Here is a 22,006-nt window from a genome sequence, read left to right as displayed (position 1 = left end):
GGAGAGGTCGATGGGTTATGGTTAGATTTGGGCCTCTCCTTATTTCTTTTGTTTTGGGCCTCATATTAGTTAATGAGATGGGCTAGTGGTGTAAGCATTTTTTTTATTTGGGCCACTAATTAAATTAAAGTAGGTGTGAGGAATCTAATTAAATCATGGGCCTTACTATATTATGGATTTAATAATTAATGGTTCACAATTTATTTCCACGAGGATAAGTCTGAATTTTCTTTCCGGAATTTAGAATGAGAGCTCAAATGATTAATTTTATGAAATTGTGATGCTTTAACGATGAATAGACCTCGAGCCAAATTTTTAGTACTTAAATGAATGGCTTAGGAGGAAACACCCTCAAGTTAAGCGAATAATTTTTCCCAATTTAATTAAATCTACTGATTTAATTAATATTCATGAATTCTAGAACTCTTCTAGAAAAATTAGAGGAAGAATAAAATGATCACGCACTTAGGATGCATTCATGTTTAAGCTTAACGGATATCTCAAAATCTAATTAAGTATCATTTTATTTCCTAAAGGGACGTCTTCGAACGTCATCTAAGACCAAGTTAAGGAAATTTCGGAAGGAGCTTTAGCTTTTGAGGTGGGCATTCTTTTAAAATGTGTTTTTAGTATGAAAATGTGATTCTTTGCTCAAGTATGTTGTCATGCCATGTTTTGTTTTATGATTACCTATCTGCTTGGCTATGCCAATTTAAGTTAAATCAAATTCGGGTCCCAGTAGGGCCGCAAACCCTACTCGGACTAGTGTACACATAAGGGGACCGTGAGCTAACAAAAGGGGTTGGCCGGTCCAGTGACCGTCGTGGAATGTGGCCACATTCCCGGTTCACACAAGGTTCAGATATGGTATATCTATGTTACGTGATTTTGCAATCAAAACCTTTACTAAAGGAAAAGTATTTTAGTGACTCGGGTCTGTTAAGTAAAACCCCGTGATCACTCAACTATGGCATTGACAATTAAAGATAGAACCATTTTTGGCAATGTGCCCACTGAGTATATCAAATACTCAGCCCTGCATGTTTTTTTTCAAATGTGCAGGTTGAACGTGGACGAGCAGGCGAAGGTGTTGGGACAAGCATATTAAATAAGTAGTTAGGTAGGCCAAAGTAGCATGTCTTCATACGTGCTATTTTGTCTTGGACTCTTCCGCTGCAAAAACCTAGAATTATGTACTAGCAAGCTTTGAACTTAGTCTTGATACTCTGATCACGTTTTGACTATGTACCCATATGCCTTTGATACTTTTGATTTGAGTGATTTCATCCTTTTTATGTTGCCCCTTGATTATTGAGAATCGTTTAGTCGCGAAATAGCTACGCTCACTAGCACTAGGGAGTTGTGGTCGTGACAGAGTGGTATCAGAGCACCGTTCTTTCGCTCTGGACCCAAGAACCTTCTTTCAAGACTTTTTCTAGAATGATAGTACTAGATTAGAATATGACTAAAATGTTAAAACTTAAAGAATCCTAACACCTCGACTCGTCACGTTCAACCGCAACAATGAGGTAAACTCGTATCTCTTTCAAAATATTTCAGATATGAGAATTTTTGAAAAATTATTTCAAATTTCAAAGGGGAATATTGTATCTCTTTCAGTTACTTAGATACTAAGCTTGTTATGCAAAATTTGATTATATGCATTAGATGCCAACATGCTATATTGTTATACATGCTCAAAAAAAAAACGTGAGGTGTGAGACCATGACTAGTACATGCCAACATAGAGTACCAAGGAAGTATATACTAGCACTTTTGAACTTAGTTGTAAGTTGAAAATTATAACATCACTTTCCCGAGTGATGGGACAAGCGAAGATTTTGGTTCGAACTCGAACTTAACTTAATGATTACAATTCCCTATCGCTTTCCATGAACGATAAGAACACTGAGAATACGAAAATAAGTGGCATACGATTTGGAATTTGAGACATGGAGATATGCTAAGCGGTGTGTCCCTATAACTACGATCGTACCAAGCAAGCTAATAAAATATTCCAATCTCTCATTTTTAAGTCACAAGTGGTGATGCATCATAGGAATGCCTCTTTATAACAAGTCGAGGGCACGCGAGAGCTATGAGATTTCATGACTTGCTAAGAAAATTACGGAGATTTCACCCCCAACTGTAATACTAGTTGTTTTAATGCGATGAATCTCAATTTAGAACTTAGGATTTTCTATAACGATCCTATCATGCTCAGACTCTGGAGGGACGAATAGAGGAGTGTCACCTTCGTAGTCACAGTAGACGATTAAAATCAACAGTACTTGCTTGGATTGTGAACCTCCTTAACAAATGCCCTTGTCTATTTTAGACCTTGGTTTGAGTCGTATTTTTACAAGTAATAAGTCGCTATCATTTTTCTTCAACGAAAGTGGTGACTCACTTTCAAATCCTAAATTCAGAAGAACTCATATGTTCTCAATTATCTTTGTGGGTTGTTGTCTTCTACGCCCCATCATTTATAAGATCAATATCTTGGTTTCTTTAACTCTCACGACATAACTTCATCCTTAAGTTGCTTATTGTTCAGACATTTCTCCTCAGAGAATGGCACAAAAAGTGGAACTTTTGTTCACCCCCTTATTTGGCAACCATATTGTGACTATTTCGTTCTTATATGGGTGAATTTGTTTTGCCCAGTTCCACTACATGCATTGTTTCTAGCTCATGGTTTCTTTCTGAAACACTGAGTTAAGGCTAGTGTATTGCATATCCCTTGATGTATTGGACCTATTTGATCGTTCCAAAAAGTTTCTTTCACCTTGGTTGCCTCTAACCAAACTTGCGAACCCATTGACTTGATTCCACAATATCACATTAGGATGTCGTTAAACCATGATAAACATTGATTCGTGGCAATTGCCTGTATTTCTAAACTCTTCCATGACTGATAAACTCGGGCTTTGACATGTTGAAACCATCATCCTTAATGTTCAGATCTTTTCAATTTGAGCCGACAATTGAAATATCCTATATGGTAGCCCACTATTGAAATTGAGAGATAATTCAACTTCATCCTATTTTCATGATCCATCTCATGTTATTCCAAGCTTCCATCAGAAGTGAGTTCACAATCTCATGGGTTTACCTAAGACCATTCGAACCACGTAGTTCTCTGATTGGTCATGATAAGTTCAATTGACCTCAGTGTTTGCCTTCAAAATAAATTGTCGCAGCTTGATTAAAAAAATTTTCAACCATGCTTCTTCTACGCAATTTCAGATCCTATCCAAGTTAAGACTGATCGATAAATCGTCGAGTTCTTAATACAAGACTCTCATGGAAGGCATAACCTTAATTCCGTATAGATACAGATGACTGACATACATGCAGAAGCAATACGCCAACCAGAAGCGACGGTATAAATAACAACATGAAAAGTTGACTATTCGCACCTGTGCGCCACCTGTAATGAGCTACTAAGGGATGGAATGTTACGCTATTTACGCAGGTAATAGGACACAAAAAGAGAACTGTAAACGAGTCTTATATACGTATAGACCTAATGACTCTTCGTCGCGCAAGACTTATTTAACTAAGCAATTCAGTGATTGCCGGGCAAATAACGAAGTGAACTAAGAGAGACACAAGAAATGGAGATCAAGATCATCGTTAGGAAACGAAGTCTAGTCAAAATATGAGCACTGTCATAGATTACATTTTAGTGAACGGATGTCTTCGACAAGAGGAAAATCGTCCGAAGTGTGGCGAAATAAAATCAACGAAAGGAAGGAACGATCGAGAAAATGGAAAACGAACTTCAAATGAGAGTAAGAAGCAATAGCTTACCCCAAAACCACCGCAGAATGGGGTAGACAAACCGATCTCAATAAGAGGGTTGAGTACCGACCTAAGGCCGCTCCCTGTGCTAAGTGGTCAATAAACCACCACGGGGAGTACAGAGTTAGGACATATAGGTGCTTTAATCATGGCAGAAGCACATTTTTCCAGGGGATGCTTGAACAAGAATACTGTGGCAAGGGTGGACATTTCTCTAGAGAATGCCCGGATAAGAATGCTGGAGTAAGAGGGAGACAGAACTATCAGGGGCAGCGTCCGCAACTGCGAGCACTTCAAGCTGAGCCGAAAGGAAAAGCGGCCCTACCCCAAGTTCCACAACACCAGCGGCAGTTACGGCAGAGGCTTCCCACTCAGGCCAGAGCTTTTGCACTGAGACAGAAGCAGCCTAAGATGGAGCAAGGGAACCAGGAACAGGGCAATCTGGCAGGTATGGGGACTTTTCTCAACATACCTATTGCCATTTTGTTTGATACTGGTGCATCACACTAGTTCATATCAGCACCTTGCGTGGATACTTTAGAACTACCTACTGATGCAATCGAACATAAGATGAGGGTGTCCTCACCCGTAGGAGGCCTTATAGACATCACACGAACTTGCTCAAACGTAGAGTTCACTATGGGAAACCTTAAGTTAGTGGCTCATAATTTGCATGTGATGTTGATGTGGAGCGTCGACATCATATTGGGAATGGATTGGTTTGCCGAAAACTACGCTACCATTCTTTGTAAGGAAAGGCAAATCTCGCTGCAATACCCAGGAAAGGAACCCACAATCTTCCACGGAATCTCCATGAGACGACGAAAGTCCATAATTTCTGCACTACAAGCAACCACTATGATAAGGAAAGGATACCCTGCATACCTCGTTTACCTGAATGGAGAAGAGAAAGAGGACCATAAGATTGAAGATATAGCAGTGGTACGAGAATTTTCAGATGTCTTCCCAGACGCACTACCTGGATTGCCGCCAGACAGGCAATTAGAATTCACAATCGATCTCGAACCCGGATCGGCCCCAGTATCGAAGGCACCATACAGAATGGCGCCTAAAGAGTTAGAAGAACTCAAGATACAGTTACAGGAACTACTAGACCTAGGCTTCATCCGACCCAGTGTGTCACCATGGGGCGCACCAGTGCTCTTCGTAAAGAAGAAGGACGGAACACTGAGAATGTGTATCGACTACCGAGAGTTGAACAAGCTGACGCTCAAGAACAAGTATCCTCTACCGAGGATTGATGACCTTTTTGACCAACTTCGAGGGGCCGGTGTATTCTCAAAAATGGACTTGAGATCAGGCTATCACCAACTGAAGGTCCGACATGACGATGTACCCAAGACAGCATTCCGCACCAGATATGGCCATTACGAATTCACTGTAATGCCTTTCGGGCTCACAAATGCCCCGGCAGTGTTCATGGACTTAATGAAACGCGTGTTCCACCCATACTTGGACAAGTTCGTCCTAGTCTTTATAGATGATGTACTCATCTACTCGAAGAAAGAGAAGGAACACGAGGAACATCTGAGAACCACCTTAGAGACGTTGAGAGCCGAAAAGCTCTATGCTAAGTTTAGCAAGTGTGAGTTCTGGCTTAACGAGGTGAATTTCCTTGGACACATAGTAACGGCAGAAGGGATCCGAGTGGACCCTGCAAAGGTGGAAGCAGTGCAACGTTGGCAGTCACCGACAACACCTAGTGAAATTCGAAGTTTCTTAGGTTTGGCTGGATATTATCGGAGGTTCATTGAAGGATTTTCTAAAATAGCCAGACCATTGACTCAGCAGCTCAAGAAAGGAGCTAAGGTCAATTGGACGCCGGAGTGCGAAGCGAGCTTCCAACTATTAAAAGAAAAGTTGACCACCGCACCAGTCCTAGCCGTGCCAGCACCAGAAGCAGGCTATGTAGTGTACACCGATGCTTCAAAAGTCGGACTTGGATGCGTATTGATGCAGAATGGCAAGGTGATCGCATACGCGTCACGCCAACTCAGGCCACACGAGCTAAATTACCCCACTCATGATCTGGAACTAGCAGCAGTAGTACATGCCCTGAAGATTTGGAGACATCACCTCTACGGAGTTCGATGTGAGATCTTCACGGACCACAAGAGCCTTAAGTACTTTTTCGAGCAGAAGGATTTAAATATGCGACAACGCAGATGGCTCGAATTAGTCAAGGATTATGACTATGGTATAAATTACCACCCAGGCAAGGCGAATGTAGTGGCAGATGCCTTGAGCAGGAAAACTACACCCCAGGTGGCCACCTTCCTTACACAACGTGAGGAACTCGTACGGGAATTCGCTAAAATGCGATTGGAGGTAGTGAGAGCACCAGAGACGGTGGAAAGTAGGATCGCCACTCTAGTGATTGAACCAGACTTAAGGGCCAGAATTGTTGAAGCTCAAAGGAGTGATGAAGCATTAGAGAAAATTCGACTTAAGGTGAGGACGGGAAAAGAGGTGAGTTACCGCGAAGAAGCGGATAACGCCCTCACTTTTGAAGGGAGATTATGCGTGCCCAATGACGAGGCTCTCAGAGATGAGATCATGAGCGAAGCGCATGAGACACCCTACATCGCCCACCCAGGAGGTACGAAAATGTATCAAGATATGAAGAAGCATTTTTGGTGGGATGGCATGAAGAGGAGCATAGCGTCGTTTGTAGAAAGGTGCCTAGCATGTCAACAAGTGAAGGCTCTACATCAACGACCCTATGGGAAATTGCAACCCCTGGAAATTCCCGAGTGGAAATGGGAGCACATTGCAATGGATTTCGTGACAGGATTGCCAAAGTCACAACGAGGGAATACTGCTATTTGGGTGATTATAGATCGCCTCACCAAGAGCGCCCACTTTGTACCAGTTCGTATCACTTACGGATCGGACAAGTTAGCTCAGATCTATGTGCAAGAGATCATACGGTTACATGGAATACCGGTGACGATCACATCAGACCGTGACCCAAAATTTACTTCTATGTTTTGGATAAGCCTGCAACAAGAGCTAGGCACCAAGTTTAGGATTTCAATAAATATAATTATTTTCATTTGTTTAATTTCTTTTTCAAGATTTATGTGTTTGTTTCATTGGATTAATTGGATTGCCATATACTACTACCATATATATATATATATATACACACACACACGCGTATATTGATATCATAATATGATAATATTATACACAAAAAATCTGATCATATTGCATTACTTTTCATTTTTCAAGTCAAGGAAAAAAATTATACTATAACAATTCTTTAATAGTTATATCGATTTTAGGGATAAGACTTCTTTTTTCTTGTTTTATAGTTATATATATACAAAAAATTTACCCATAAATGTATGACTTATAACTTATTTTGTTAGCATAATAAATTATGGTAGTAAATTTTATTATTTTTAATCATGTATAAATGAGATTAATAAACGCAAAGAGTTCATTCAAATTAGAGCGCCGTTGTACTGTGATTGCCCCTTGATTTTCAATTCCGATTAAATTAAAAAAAATTGTCATTCCCAAGAGCGGTCATATAAACCCTAAATTAATATTTCATGTAATATTACTATTATAAAAATAAATATATAATGGTGAGAAATAAAATGCAAATATATTGAGCCAATTGGTCATTATAGACTCTGCAATGTAAAATGGGAATAGGAAAATGCATTGAGAATAGAGAAAACTTTTTGGAATATGCATCATTGATATACTTGTGATATGCCATTAGGAATATGACATTAATTTTGTTGACTTTTTTATACACCATCTTTGATGAGTAGTATTTGTTGATGTATATGGAAAAAATGTTTTGATAATTCTGAAATATAATAATATTATATTATTTACATTTGTTTTGAAAACCATTCTTGGTGTATTTTTTTTAAACTATACGTATCTTTTAGACTATATGTACAGTATATATCGTTGCTGGTGTATTTTTTACTGTACGTACGGTAATATGTCTTTCATGTTCCTCTCGATGGACTCATGAACTGATTTACTAATTAAAATGTTATTCTTAAATTATTTTCTTAAACATTAACTTGCATACCCAATTTTTTCATAACCAATTGGATTATCTATTGATTTATGTTAGTTTATTGCTTGATTATTCCACCATATGTTGCAGATTTATTTGTTCATTCAACTCTATTCCTAAGCACTTTTCTTCCCTTTTACTCCTACATAGGAACACTGCAATTAAAGTATTCTTCATATTCTTACTTGTTCAAATTATAAAGAAGGTGAATGAGATCCATGATGGTATTTGTGTTTATCTTTTTTGTCACATCAATTTTCAATCTCTTTTTTTACACATGTCAACTTTATGTCTATTTTTTTTTTTATCTTTTTGTCATTTTATCACACACTTCAACTTTCTTTATGCAGTAATCAACTACTACTATTGTCATACAATATTAAAGTATAATCATACTAATTTATCTTTAATGTTAGTTTTTAAAATAAATATTTATAAATATATGTTAATAATTCTTACAAAGGTTTGATTATTTAAATATTAAAAAGAAATATAACTAATGGAAACCTGAATCTAAATGAATTTGTTATTTTTGGATTTATTTATGAACTGCCATTGATCTAGATCCTAATTATTTTTCATATAGTACATTTTAACTTAATTTTTAAAATTCAGAAAAATATTCACTATCCTTGATTCTAAAATTGAGAAATGTTTATTATTGGAATGAATATTTATAGAGCAACTTCTAGTTGAGTTTTGGCTCTTAAAATTCAAATTTTAAATTTTTAGCTTTGAAAAATGATCAAATTTTCCTCACATTGCTTTGGAGGGAAAACCTGCTCTTTTTTTAGGAAGAAAATTCCTCCCATTATTTTGGAGGGAAAAATTTGTTCCTTTTTTTGGGAAAAAATCTGCTCTTTTTTTAGGAGGGAAATCCTTGTTATATAAAAGTCATGCTCATTTTTTGGGGGGAAAACGTTGTTAGGTATAGTTAGTTTTGTCTCTATATTTAAAAGTTGATATGTAGCAATAGTTATGAGAAATAAGTGGATGAAAATGCATGATGGTACTTCTGTTTGTCTTTTTTGTCACATCAACTTTCAATATCTTTTCTTGTACATGTCAACTTTATGTCTTTTTTTTTTTATCTATATGTCAATTTTTTTGTCATTTTATTATAAACTTAAACTTTCTTTACATAGTAATCAACTACTATTCAACTACTATTGTCATACTCCTAAAACAAAATAAATACTCCACATAATAATAGAAAATGATACATTTATGATTAATTAATTAGTCTATCACAAGTCTAAAAACAAATACATATATTATTATTTAATTAGCCTAGCCCACTAATTATATTCTACTACTAATTCAAACCTAATTTTCTCATTCTGCAATACTACTACCTTATTTCCCATCTCTATTTAATAAAATTTATTTTGTTTCATATTTAATAAAAATTAACATTAACTTAAGAATTAAAATATATTTAAAATATTGCAATAATATAATATCACATATCATACAAAATAAATATCACAAATCGTACAAAATAAAATAAATATCAATATACGTTTTAACTAAATAATTGATAAAACCTTCTATCTCCTAAAAAAAATTAAATTAATCCCATGCACTATTCCAACACTCCAAATCCACTCAAATCAAAATAATAATAAAATGCTGCAATACCTAATAAAGTGATTTGAATTTCATTAAATTTTAATTTTTGAAATATTACGATACAACATCGCTAAAAAAGTCACATGTTCTTAACTCATCTATTTAATATTTTAAATCTTTATAGTTAATATTTTATATTTCATATACAATATTGCATAGCAAAAAATATATATTACACAATGTTGTTAAATTGTAAACTATGTTACTAAGTCGCAACTACAACCTTGCCCTATGGATTACTAAACCCTTTGGAGATGAAATTAACTTTGATCACTTAGTGAACGCTATTTTATTGAGTCGGTACTATACCCTAACCTCATGGATTACTAAACCCTTGGAGTGTTGGATTTGCACTTCAACCCCGCCGTGATGCACAACTGACGATATTTATAGTAATCAAATAAGTACATAATCTTGTATTATTGATACCTCTGAACTTTAGAATCGATTCGTTATACACTCCATCCGTCAAATGAAATATTGTTCATATTTTCAATCCTAGGCCCAACACAATGCACTATTTTATTAGTTGAATAAGTATATAATTAAGTATTGTTAATAACATTAAATTTTGATATCACTATGTAGTATTAAGATTGATTTTTATTCCACAAAAATAAATAATTAACATGATTATAATATTATTAGGAAGATGAATTTTAGTATTCTTATATAAAATTTAAATTGATTTATACTATTATTTAAAGCAAAGTTGTATTTTTTTCGTATTGCTATGTAACATTTGACTTCATTTATATTGTTTCACATTTGCTATAAGTTCACTGCATAGAGGGTTTGATAAAGTTAAGACGTAATGAGAAAATTAAAGTCGCTGAAACTTGCATCATTTTCTAAAATTTATTCATTTTGGGATTATGCTGTTAAAACATTTCATTATTCACCTTTTAGTTGTGTATAAAGAGAAATACACAAAAAATTAGACAAAACATTATGAAATCAAATACTCAATTTAGATTTAATTGAATATGATAACCGAAGAGTTTATCTAATGTTATGTTAAAGAAATTGATATTCAATTCATCTTTACATTCGAATAAAAAATCAATTTGAATTTATATCAATCAAATTCCTAATAATTAATCACATTAGAATATAATATTATATTAATTATATTATATTTTATAAATTAATATTATTTTTGATAAAAATGTTATGACATATAACAATTAATAATATTGTTATTGTCCTCTAATAAAGTACAAGCTATATCATAGTATCACAATTAATATGTATAACAATTAATATCTTTTATATGTAGTAATCTTTGGTGGAAACTTTTTTGGAGTAATTTTGGAAACCTTTTATTAAGAATACTACGTCAGAAGTATAGATTTAAGAATATGTATACGATAAAAATCTGTCAAAAAAAAAGGTTAGAAGAGAAAATATAAAATAATTCATCAAAACAATTTTTAGATCGTGGAGTAATAGTGATTCCAACAGCTAGCCTTGAAATGTCACATATTACATGTAATTTGCTACATATATAATCTTTCCAATATTCGTTTTTTTATATTATTTTTATTAAAGTAAATTTGACTAATTTGATAATCTATTCAGCTTTTGTGTTGTAGAGCACAAGGATTGTGATGCAGTGCTTAAAGTTTTACTAAATCAAGCACCTGTAACGAATTTAAATAAGTCTTCGACAAATTTCGCTGCAATTTTTAACTTTTAAATGCAAATATATAAAAAGTAGTCACATCTTAATTAAATTCCAACTTTTGTCTATACCAAATTAGTCATTTTCAAATCTTGGGACAATTAAACATTTAAACATGAGATTATTAGTCATTTCCAAAATCTTGGAACAATCTTGGAACAATTAAACATGAGATTATTTATTGTTCTTTTTTAAGTACACTCTTACATCTTTTACAAAACATCACGCGCCTACTACTCTCAATCCTCCACAAAATTTTTATTTTTCAATCTTTTATTTTTTTTCTTCCAAAATATCATCCTCTGCCTCCTCAATCCTCCACAAAATCTTTATTTTTCAGAACAATGGTCGGACCATAATCATTTGATGGAGGAGCCTATATACCACTGGTTATTTGTTTTCTCGGAAAGGTGAAAATATTGCTTTTCTAGAAAGATTATTGTGAGGGTTTTATCCTTAATCAGTGATGGTTGTTGTAGTCATTTCTCTTGTGCAATTTTTGCATGGAAAAATATTTACTTTATGAAATGACCAATTTCCTTTATTGTCTTTTCATTTTGATTTCATATTGTGATATTGATAGATTATACATCACTTATTGCTTATTATCAATCCTTGTAATTTAATTTCATGAAATTTTGAAATACCAACAAACTAATGGTTTTTCTCCCAACTATTATTACTCAAAATTTCTTTCGGGAAACTTACGGATCTGCCTATGTATCATTACTTTTGAGAATTCTAAAGTATTCGATTATGTGATTTTATCTAAATTTATTTTTGTTGTATGCGTAGGACTGATATTGTGTTCTGTGTTTGTTGTGGAGATATGGTAGCAGAGTTTGTGAGGTGAGTTGGGGCATATCTATTTACCAATTTGTTTCACACGTGGTATGTATGTCACCTATATTTTCTGCAACGTAACTTTTATTTTCTCGACTAATAAAATTTTACTTTGAATGTACCTTTGTCTACTCTCCATGTTTCGGGTGAAACTTTTTCTAAAGTACGTTTCATTTTTTATAAACCTAATGATGTGTATTTAAGATTTTAAGTGCAGTATGATGAAACCCTTAATTTTTAAAGTTGTCCTTATTTTTTTGTTTTTACTTTCTTATAAATTTTTATCTAGATTTCTATTACATACCAATTTTACTATTTATCCACAAGTGTAGTGAGGTTTGCAATTTCTCTCTCTAATTGATGTCTTTGCTTTCAGACTCGAGTGATGTGATTGATTAAACACAACAGTCAGTTTATAGTATTAGAGTTTTTGTTATTTACTGCTGGGTAAAAATATTAAAGCATTCCTTAATTCTCCCACCGAATTACTTCTGGATTTTTTTATATTGTTTCTGTAACTACACAATTAGAATAGTAATGGAGTTCATGTCATGATAAACTTTCTTCAAAGAATGGTAATCTTTATTGATAAAATCTCATTAAATTGAGATATATTAAAACGCGAAATTCATTTTTTACATTTGATACGTCTCTTCTTCATCTACTCTTTAGTCTAAAGCCTTTTGTTTTGTGGATCTTCATTGTCTTTCTTCATCTTCTCTTCTCTTATCTTTTTGAGTTGCTCTTCTTTTGCAGTTCTTGTTAGTAGCTGTAATGCACAGAAAATACGTCTCTTCTTCATCTTCTCTCTTGTTTAATGCCTTTTCTTTTGTGGATCTTCATTGTCTTTCTTCATCTTTTCTTCTCCTATCTTTCTGGGTTTGCTCTTCTTTTGCAGTTCTTGTCAGTAGCTGCAATGCACAGTAAATATGTCTTAAAATTTACTAATTAATGTATTGCGGTAAAAATAATTAACCTGTAATGATGTTGTCTTCTTCCCATTCTTCATCTATTATTATTTATTTGCATTTCCTAAAATAAGTCTTCACCTTCTGTCTTTCTATGATGTTTATTCATCTGGTTTCTGCATTCAGAAGTTGATATTGCAGAAATAATTGACCATGTTATTCTCTCCTTGAGCAGCTGTCCTTTTTGATACAGACTCTATCTTTAAATTAACCAGTTGGACCGTCCTGCTATTTGGATAATCTGCGTTTAGAAAGAACAAAAAACTCTCAGAAAGTAACGATTAAAGGTATTAATATTTTGTTAATACAACCACATAAAATGTACCTGTATTGCTGCTACCTTCTTCTCGTTTTGAATTTTCCCTTGTTTTTTCTTTGTGCAGTGTGAGAAGAAGATGCAAGAGGATTGCCTCTATTCTGTATTGTGCTATGTATGTGCAATAATATATAAATACATCAATAAAAGGAAATAACAAACAAAAAAATAATGAAAGGAAAGCTATGCAAATTAAAGTAGGAGTTAAGCTATGTAAAAAAGAAAAATATTAGATAATATTCACATACCTTAAATATCTGCAAAATATAAATAAAAAATGTTAGATAATATTCTCATACCTTAAATATCTACAAAATATAAATGGTCAAGATAAGCAATAAAATATTGAAATAAAAAAAAATATAAAGATGAAGAAAGATATGAAAGTAAATCGTAGAGAGAGAGAGAGAAGAACCTGTAATTTATGAATGTGTGTTGTTGCAACTGATATTTATAGAACAACTTTCTAAATAATCTTGGGTTTTAAATTTCAAATTTCAAAATTTTTTTGCTCTAGAATGAACAGATTTCCCCCCTTTTTTAGCTCCAAAAAACCCCTCCATTTTGGAGGGGGGAAAACCTACATTATTTTTGGGAGGGAAAACCCACGTTTTCTTTTGGAGGCAAAACCTACTTTATATTTGGGTGGGAAAACCTTGTTATGCTATGTGTTTCGTATGCATACAAAATGTATTTGTATATATATAGATGATGTGATGTTTAGTCAGCTTTACAATTAAAAATGATGCTATTATCTGATGGTTTTAATGCATGAAGATGGTGGGGTCATTTTAACTATTGATCAAAGCTTGGAAGTGTGAGTTGGCAGATGGCATTTGCAAAATTCTCTCCAAATCGCAAATTTGAAAACAGGGGGGAATTCCCTTTGATTTCCCCCCAAAAAAATCCAGCTTTTAATGATAGTATAGATTGTATAGATTTTATTTAAATTGTTACGCAAAAAATATACATATCAATTATATGAATCATGTTAAAAGTATTGTTAAATAAAACTTTGTACACGTAGTCTTTATTAATTATTTTTCTACATCCGCATTTGGACGAGTATTACGTTAACGTAGAATCATAATCACGGTTAGGTATAGGTATCATGACGAGTAAAACAGCATATCTAGTACTACAACAATAATTGAATGTAAATCTACAAAATACGAGTGAATACGTGAGCGACAAGAATATTCATGTTTTAGGGATCTTATCTTACAATCGTCTATATCTGCATAAATAATGTAGTATCTAACAAGAACAATAGAATCTAGATCGATGTTAACAACCCTCTAGGATCAACAAAAATAAAGAAAAGGCTAGTTTATGAATTTATATTACAGTTCAAGGAAACAATCACATTATTTTTCCACATAAACATTAATTCAAATAAAACCCCAAATGGAATAGATTAACATTACTCCAAAATGAATTTCATTTTTTATTTTTAAGTAAAATATACTTATGTTTAGGTTTATACAAAAATAAACTTAAAGCACGTTTTCATATTTTATAAGTAAAAAAAAAGATAAATAGGGAATCTTCTTTTAAGTTTCAGTTCAGTGAAAATGGTTGGAGTAAAGTTACAATTTGATGTGACATTTAAAATGAGTTTCAACTGTGTAAATTATTGAAGTAAATTGAGTTTGAGTTTAGTGTAAATAGTTGTGTACGCTATCTTATTATGTTTGCTCTGTGTTTAAATTGGAAAAATATATTGTTATTTAAAAATTACTACTCCATTTGTCCCACCTAAGATGACACACTTTCATTTTTAGTTTGTCCCAAATAAGATGACACATTTCTATTTTTAAAACTTTCTCTCTCCAACTAATACATTCTACCACTTTTTCTCTCCCAATTAAATATTCAACTCTCTTTCTCTCTCCATTTAATACTTACATCCACCTTTACTCTCTTCAATTAAACCTATTAACCAACAACTCCTAAAATCCTATGCGAGTAATAAATTTTTCATCTTAGCAGGGATGTAGTTCTTTTATCTCTTACTCCCCACATCCACAAAAAATAGGCAAATTTTTTCATTTTGGGCCGTCCCCCGAAGATGCCGTTATGCAGTCTGAACTGAAAATACATGCAGAGGACATCTGTGCGGTCTGAATTACATGCAACAACTTCTCTTTAATAATTAATGTATTTATTGATTTTCATATATACTACTCCCTTCGTCCCACAAAAAATGTCATATTTGTGGGATGGAATGAAATTTTAAGAGGTTTTATTTTGTTTGTTAAATGGAGAGAGAAAATATAATTTTTATATTTATGTGAGAGAGAACTTTTTTCAAAAAGGAAAATATGACATCTTTTATGGGACAAACTACAAAGGAAAGCGTGTCTTTTATGGGACGGAGGGAGTACTTTCTTCGTTCTCGATAGTGGAAGCATTTTTTTAGTACGCAAAAAATATATTAATTGAGTTAAGTAAATTAAGTACTCCCTCCGTCCCAAAGTAGATGTCATATTTGGGGATTGGCACGAGATTTTAGGAGGTGTTCAACTAATTTTAAATTGTACTTATGAATTTATTTAATTTTGAAATGAAATCTGGGTATGTGACAGTCTTGCCCTGGGTTCTACGGGTCATATTCAATGATAAAGGACCTAAGGGTCAAAGAAAATGTGCAAAGAGGGGCCTTCGTGGAAAGGTCAAATAATTAAAAGGGACCTTCGGGTCATATATAATGGAAATTTCGGGCAGATATCAAACTTGATTTGTCACAGAATAATAAAAAGAATGGAGACATATGCATATGAATATTAAATTGATTATGACATTTATTATTTCTGGTGATATATTTTGGTGAAAGAATGTGCTTGATATTTGTGTGTGAAATTAAAGGTAAGGTTTATATACATTGAGTTGTGGCTCATATAAACCACTAATATTTTTCAGGAATAAGATATCAGTGATGTTTCAGTTATTGGGTGTTATACAAACTCCACGTGCTATCGGGGTCGGTAGCTGACACATTTTGGACAATCTTCTCCTCCTCGTCATTTTTGCATGTAAATAAGTGTATAGTATATAGAGTGGTGAGAGGGTCTCACTACCTTTTAGAAGGTTTTGAAATATGTACTTGATAAATTTTAGGTTTTGAAATTATATAATATGTGTGTTTTATTTGCCACGTGGATTACTTATTTTACAATTTGAATTTATTTATCATAAGTAGTTATGTCAGAGGGGATTGGGTGTGACAAAAGTAGACGAAATCTAAATAAGGAAAGTTTTGAACAAACGTATACCACTAATAATGTGGGCCCAACAGTCCACTAACACTATATTCACTGCCTTTTTCTTCCTCTGTCTTATTTTTTTATATAAGTCTCTTCCTATACTAATTTTACATTAAAATTCATGCTATATACACATTTGTCGATTTTTAAAGGATGGAAGGAGTATTATTTACTCTGCGTGTAAATTGGAAAAATGCATTGCTATTTAAAAATTAAATAATCAAAATATAAGTGCAAAACTAGTTAAATCTATCGAAACAATAATCAATTAATTAAGTGATATATATTTGCAATTTATTATACTAGTAATAGATTCCCAGGAGAGGCGTCTAAGAATATCCTACTACTGTTCCAAATTTGAGACTTTACCTCAACTTCCAAGACTGACACTTAGGACTTAACCATAGTTGATTGTAATACAAAAAGTGCCGTTATGCGGTCTGAACTGAAAATACATGCAGAGGACATCTGTGCGGTCTGAATTACATGCAACAGCTTCTCTTTAATAATTAATGTTTATTGATTTTCATACATACTACTTTCTTCGTTTCCGATAGTGGAAGCATTTTCTTAGCATGCAATTTAATAAAAAATTATATCAAGTGAGTTAAATAAATTTAAGTGAGTTAAATAAATTTAAGTATAAAATAGAAAATGAAAAGATAGAGAAATAAAGGGATAATAAAATAAAAGCGAGTAAAGTAAGTGAAAAGATACGTTTTGATTTTTACTAAAATGACAAAATGATTCCACTACTATACTACGAAGGGAGTAGATGATACACTTAGGTAATAACACTAGATTTTAAGAGATAGTAATATTTTATATGTTAAGTGGAGAGAGAAGATAATACTCATGACATTCTATTAGGTAAATTTTCTTTCTATATAAATATCTACAATAATCTATAGAGTAGTGATAAAATGCAATTATGTATATTGTACAAAGTTCAAATTATGATCTGGACTGTTAGAAAATATCAACAGATGACGTAATAATAGCAACAAAAATGTCAACAGTATCAACTTGACACTGTGTTGACATTTTTTATTACTACTATTATTTCATCATCGGTTGATATATTCTAGCGATCCAGATTATAATTTGTAGTTTGTGCAAAATTTAGAGTTTGTATTGCAGTAAACAAGCTTAAATAGACCGTGGATGCAGTTCATGGTATTGCAGTATCGAGCCGCGTGGCTTTAATAAAATAATATTGCTACCATATAAATATATAATGTATATTTAAAAGGTTCAAATAATTTTAAATTGTGAATTTATTTAATTTAGAAATGAGATCGACTTAACTGTTTTAATTTCAAAATTAAGTAAAAACATCCTTGTGCCAATTACAATCTTTTTAGTCCTGCAATTTGTAAATTAATATGTTGAACGATTATTTTAAATGGCTTATAAAAATTTAGGGATGCCTAACCTAAATATATTTATATATTCAAAGAATAAATTAAACAGAATTTATGAATTAATTAATGATCATAGTGAATCAGCTTGTTTTGAAATAAAAACAAGCGATTTGGTAAACTTGTGGTAAAAAAAGGTAGTCTAAAACCGTGGGCAACAAATACACAGAAAAATAACGTAAAACAGCTGCTTTGCTTTCATTAAATATACCCCTATTTTTAATTAATTCCAAATTTTGGGCTTCACAGTAAATCCCCAACTTCGTTGAGCCTATATATACGCCACACCACACACCTCACAGTAATTCAATTGCAATTCTCGAATTCCCTTGAAATCTCTCAATTATTAAATCGATTAACAGAGAAATCAAATGAGTTCAGCAACAAGAGGTGGCTGGGCGATTGCGGCGAGCATCGGAGCGGTGGAGGCTCTGAAAGATCAATTAGGCGTTTGCAGATGGAATTACGTGATCAGATCCGTCGAGCAGCGCGCTAAATCCAGAGTGCAGACCTACTATCATAAGCACGTTGTTTCGCCGGCCTCGGCGGCGGGGGCGCCCTCTGGCTCTCGTGCGCCGGCGGGGAATATGTTGGGGCTTCAGGAGAGGGCGGAGAGGAGAGAGCAGCGCGTGAAAAAGGTGATGGATCTGAGCTGCTGGGGTCCGACCACCGTCAGATTCTGATCGGTGGTTGCGACGGCGAGGGTTTTGCGATTTTTGGCTTTGTTTAGAATTATAGAATTATTAATAGCTGCTTTGGATTATTTTACTTTTTTTTTTTTTTTTATGAATTTCGGTAATGATAATCCTAATCAGTGAAAATGTAATGCGTGATTGTTACACAACAATTAAATGTTACTATTATTGATTTCATATTACGAATGATGTGAGATTCTCAAAACATATAATGTACTCCTTCTATATACAGTTGTTTCTCTATTTTGTGAAATTTTTAATTAATTGAGTCATTTTTAATTTTGGCGAAAAAAAGTAATTCTTCCTTTCATTTTCTTCTCATTTTCTTACTTTATTCTTTCTTATTTTTTCTTACTGACCATTTAACGCACTTTTAAACTCCATGTCAAATAGATTTCCTCTATTAACAACGAATGCTTCTATTAATAACGAACGAAATCAAATAGATTGCCTCTATTAACAACGAATGCTTCTATTAATAACGAACGAAAGGAGTATCTCACAAAAACAACTCTCATCGGTAATTTGATGGATGGATTCGACAAATTTGGGAACAATTTCAATTTCAACTCAATTAATTTTTTCGACTCTAACCAGAATTTCATCAACTTTAATTTAAATTTTTTTATACTGTATAATCTGAATTTACAGGTTTTTTAATTTATAGTCAAAACTTCGATTTATTTCTTGTTTATGTCCTAATTAAACTTTGAGAACAATTTCGATTTCAACTCAATTATTTTTTTCGCCTCTTAACCTAAACAGATGACTTGGTTGATAAGCAAGATAAAAGTGATTTTTCGTTTTTAGACTTAACAAAAAATAACATCGTTTAAAATACTTAACATTGTTAAAGAAAATATCACAATCTAATTAAATAATATCTTTCCGTTCGATTAAAATGAGGATCAATCATGTTTTACATTCCCCTTCATTAAAATAAGGATCAATCATTTTTTACATCAAAATGAACGATAAACATATAATTTTCATCTTAAAATATGTGAATCATCATACAAGAATATTGATGACAATTGTATGTAATGATGTGGACATGAACGACATTTTCTGTTGAGTTGGACAATCTAAAATTCAACATTTTACTCAACGCCAATTGTTATCAAGATAAGTACTTCTATCCCCATTATCTTACACCAATATTTTTTTTTTTTTTTTTCTGTTTTTAATTAATTGACACTCTTATATATATTAGTATTATTTTTAAACTTTAGTAATAAAATTTATATTTCACTAACTCATTTCAATCACATTTTATTATAAAATTAATATATTAAAGTAGAATCCACCTGTCATTTCAATCACATTTTATTATAAAATTAATATATTAAAGTAGAATCCACCCGTTGCTAATTTTTTTCACACAGTTTTCACTACATTTCTTAAAATCCATGTCTAGTCAAACGTTGTCAATAAATGGAAAATTGAGGGAGTAAAATTTAATTAAAGTTTGGTTCAAACAAAATACTATAAATCAGTATCGAGATTATAAATTAAAAATTGTTGAGAAGTCATGCTCAAAGGCTCAAATATATAATATAGAATACTCATATTATAAACAATAATTAACGCAATACATTATACTACTACTATTACTTTACAAAAGTGTAAGCAATTTTCGGGGAAACTGAGTAGACAACGAACATGCCTCGATTCATCCGACGAATCGGGACAGAATAGGGTGGCAATTAGAATCACACAAATAGAAGCACGTGTAGAGCCATAACTTAAACTAAGCACACAAAATTCCTCTACTTGTCGCCAAAAAACATACTATATCCTTGTGCTATTAGGAGTGGGTTAATTTAAATTATGTAATATTGTAAAATTATAAACAGTATACTAAAAATATTATGTTGTTCATTAAGAAAAAATTATGAAATATGATAAGATACTACTCCTATTGGGGTGATCGTGCCGTGAGAGCTCGGCAATCGAGGGTCGGACGTTGCAGATATCCCGTCAATCGGTTCTAGGGTTTCGTTGGTTAGGATTTAGCGGCAAAATTGAAACGCGTGAAGTAATAAAGGGTAACTTGTATTGATTGATTGGCAAAAAAATATCAAAAGTATCTACTATTTCTAAAGCTAAAGACCGACCCTAGGACTGGTTCGTCTCTTTTATTGTTTGAGAAATAATCAATCAAGAAAACCCAAAAGAGAGCCTATAAATTATGTTTGACTCTTCATTGCATTTAAATAAATAGACAAAATAAAATAAACTAGACTAGCGGGGAACATAATCTTGATAGCGTTTCGAGAGGGCGGACTTGACCTTTGGGCCTGGGGTTTGCTCGGCTAGGCCCAGCTGTTGCTATTGGACCAACCTTCGTGGGCGCCTCGCCCTGTGGTTCCTTGGTGGGCTCGTGTATCTCCTCTTGGTCACGGGTGGGCTCGTGTATCTCCTCTTGGTCACGGTTGGGCTCGTGTATCTCCTCTAGACACATAATATATAAATATCTCAAAATATATTCCAAAGAAATGTCCAATAATTCAATGTCCAATATATTCCCCAAATTGTGGCTCTCAATTTATGGGCTTCAGTTGCTGGTCCACTAAAAACAAGTTAGCCCAAGCTTGTTTTCAGATAGTATAAATTAATATCCACCATCTCTCTGATTTCACTAAGCCAGATGATAAGTCTAATATGTTGTCTATGCATTCGTTCAGATCATTAATAGTTTCTCTCTTTCTTTTCTGCAATTTTTCAATCCGTAGTTCTATTTTGAGTTTATTTTCCATCTCTAAGAACGTCTCCGATCATTTAAACTAAAAATTCAAATTTATTTTAGTAAATGTCACGTCAAATATGATTTTACTTCAACTATTTACACTAAACTCAAATTTAAACGAATTTTCTCTATATTATGTTCTTTTTCCTCAAAATTTGAAAAAGTTTTTGGTTTAGGTTTAGTGTAAACCTAAAAATAGTTATTTTTTTCCTCAAAAATAAAAAATGAGATTGATTCTGGCATACAACTAAAGCTAATTACCTATCTCATTTTAGGTTTTAGTGTATTATTAGAGCTACTTACACGTTAACAAAATATCTTTCATCTGGATAAATCCCAAAAGGAGAGAGTTTGCTCAAAATAGTCTTACAAATATCATTCATCTAAACTAATACTATTACAATTGAGGCACAAAAGTCTATTTATACTAAGAATGAGAAATAAACATAAAAGATCAAAAATTGGGCTTAAAATGAGTAAAAACTAGAATCGGCATGACCCACCCGGCCAGGTGGACAACTTGGCCAAATTCACCCAGTCGGATGCAAGATTCTGG

At 33.0% G+C, this 22,006-nt stretch overlaps 1 protein-coding gene and 1 long non-coding RNA gene across 4 annotated transcripts; both read left to right on the top strand.

The window, feature by feature from the left end:
• Positions 1 to 50: 50 nt before the first annotated feature.
• On the top strand, positions 51 to 13,793 carry LOC125222289 (uncharacterized). Of its 3 annotated transcripts, XR_016129082.1 has the most exons (5): positions 51 to 601; positions 11,533 to 11,602; positions 11,988 to 12,041; positions 13,179 to 13,290; positions 13,387 to 13,793. It is a non-coding gene; the product is annotated as an uncharacterized LOC125222289 (long non-coding RNA). The 3 variants fall into 3 exon arrangements; XR_016129080.1 differs by lacking the exon at positions 11,533 to 11,602 and having other exon boundaries at positions 13,197 to 13,290; XR_016129081.1 differs by lacking the exon at positions 11,533 to 11,602.
• Positions 13,794 to 18,377: 4,584 nt separating this feature from the next.
• On the top strand, positions 18,378 to 18,689 carry LOC125195039 (uncharacterized). The gene has a single exon (XM_048093244.1). It carries the CDS (start codon positions 18,378 to 18,380, stop codon positions 18,687 to 18,689), a length of 312 nt encoding a protein of 103 aa, XP_047949201.1.
• The last annotated feature ends 3,317 nt before the right edge of the window (positions 18,690 to 22,006 follow it).

This window comes from Salvia hispanica, chromosome 4 (genome assembly GCF_029641045.1).
Source record: "Salvia hispanica isolate PSC_SH4W2 chromosome 4, Shi_PSC_v1, whole genome shotgun sequence".
Classification (NCBI taxonomy): domain Eukaryota; kingdom Viridiplantae; phylum Streptophyta; class Magnoliopsida; order Lamiales; family Lamiaceae; genus Salvia; species Salvia hispanica.
Note: the sequence above shows the minus strand (reverse complement) of the source record. Positions and strands in the feature narration are given on the sequence as shown.

Coding starts and splice junctions, on each gene's coding strand:
- LOC125195039 (XM_048093244.1), top strand. CDS start 18,378: ATGAGTTCAGCAACAAGAGGTGGCTGGGCGATTGCGGCGAGCATCGGA.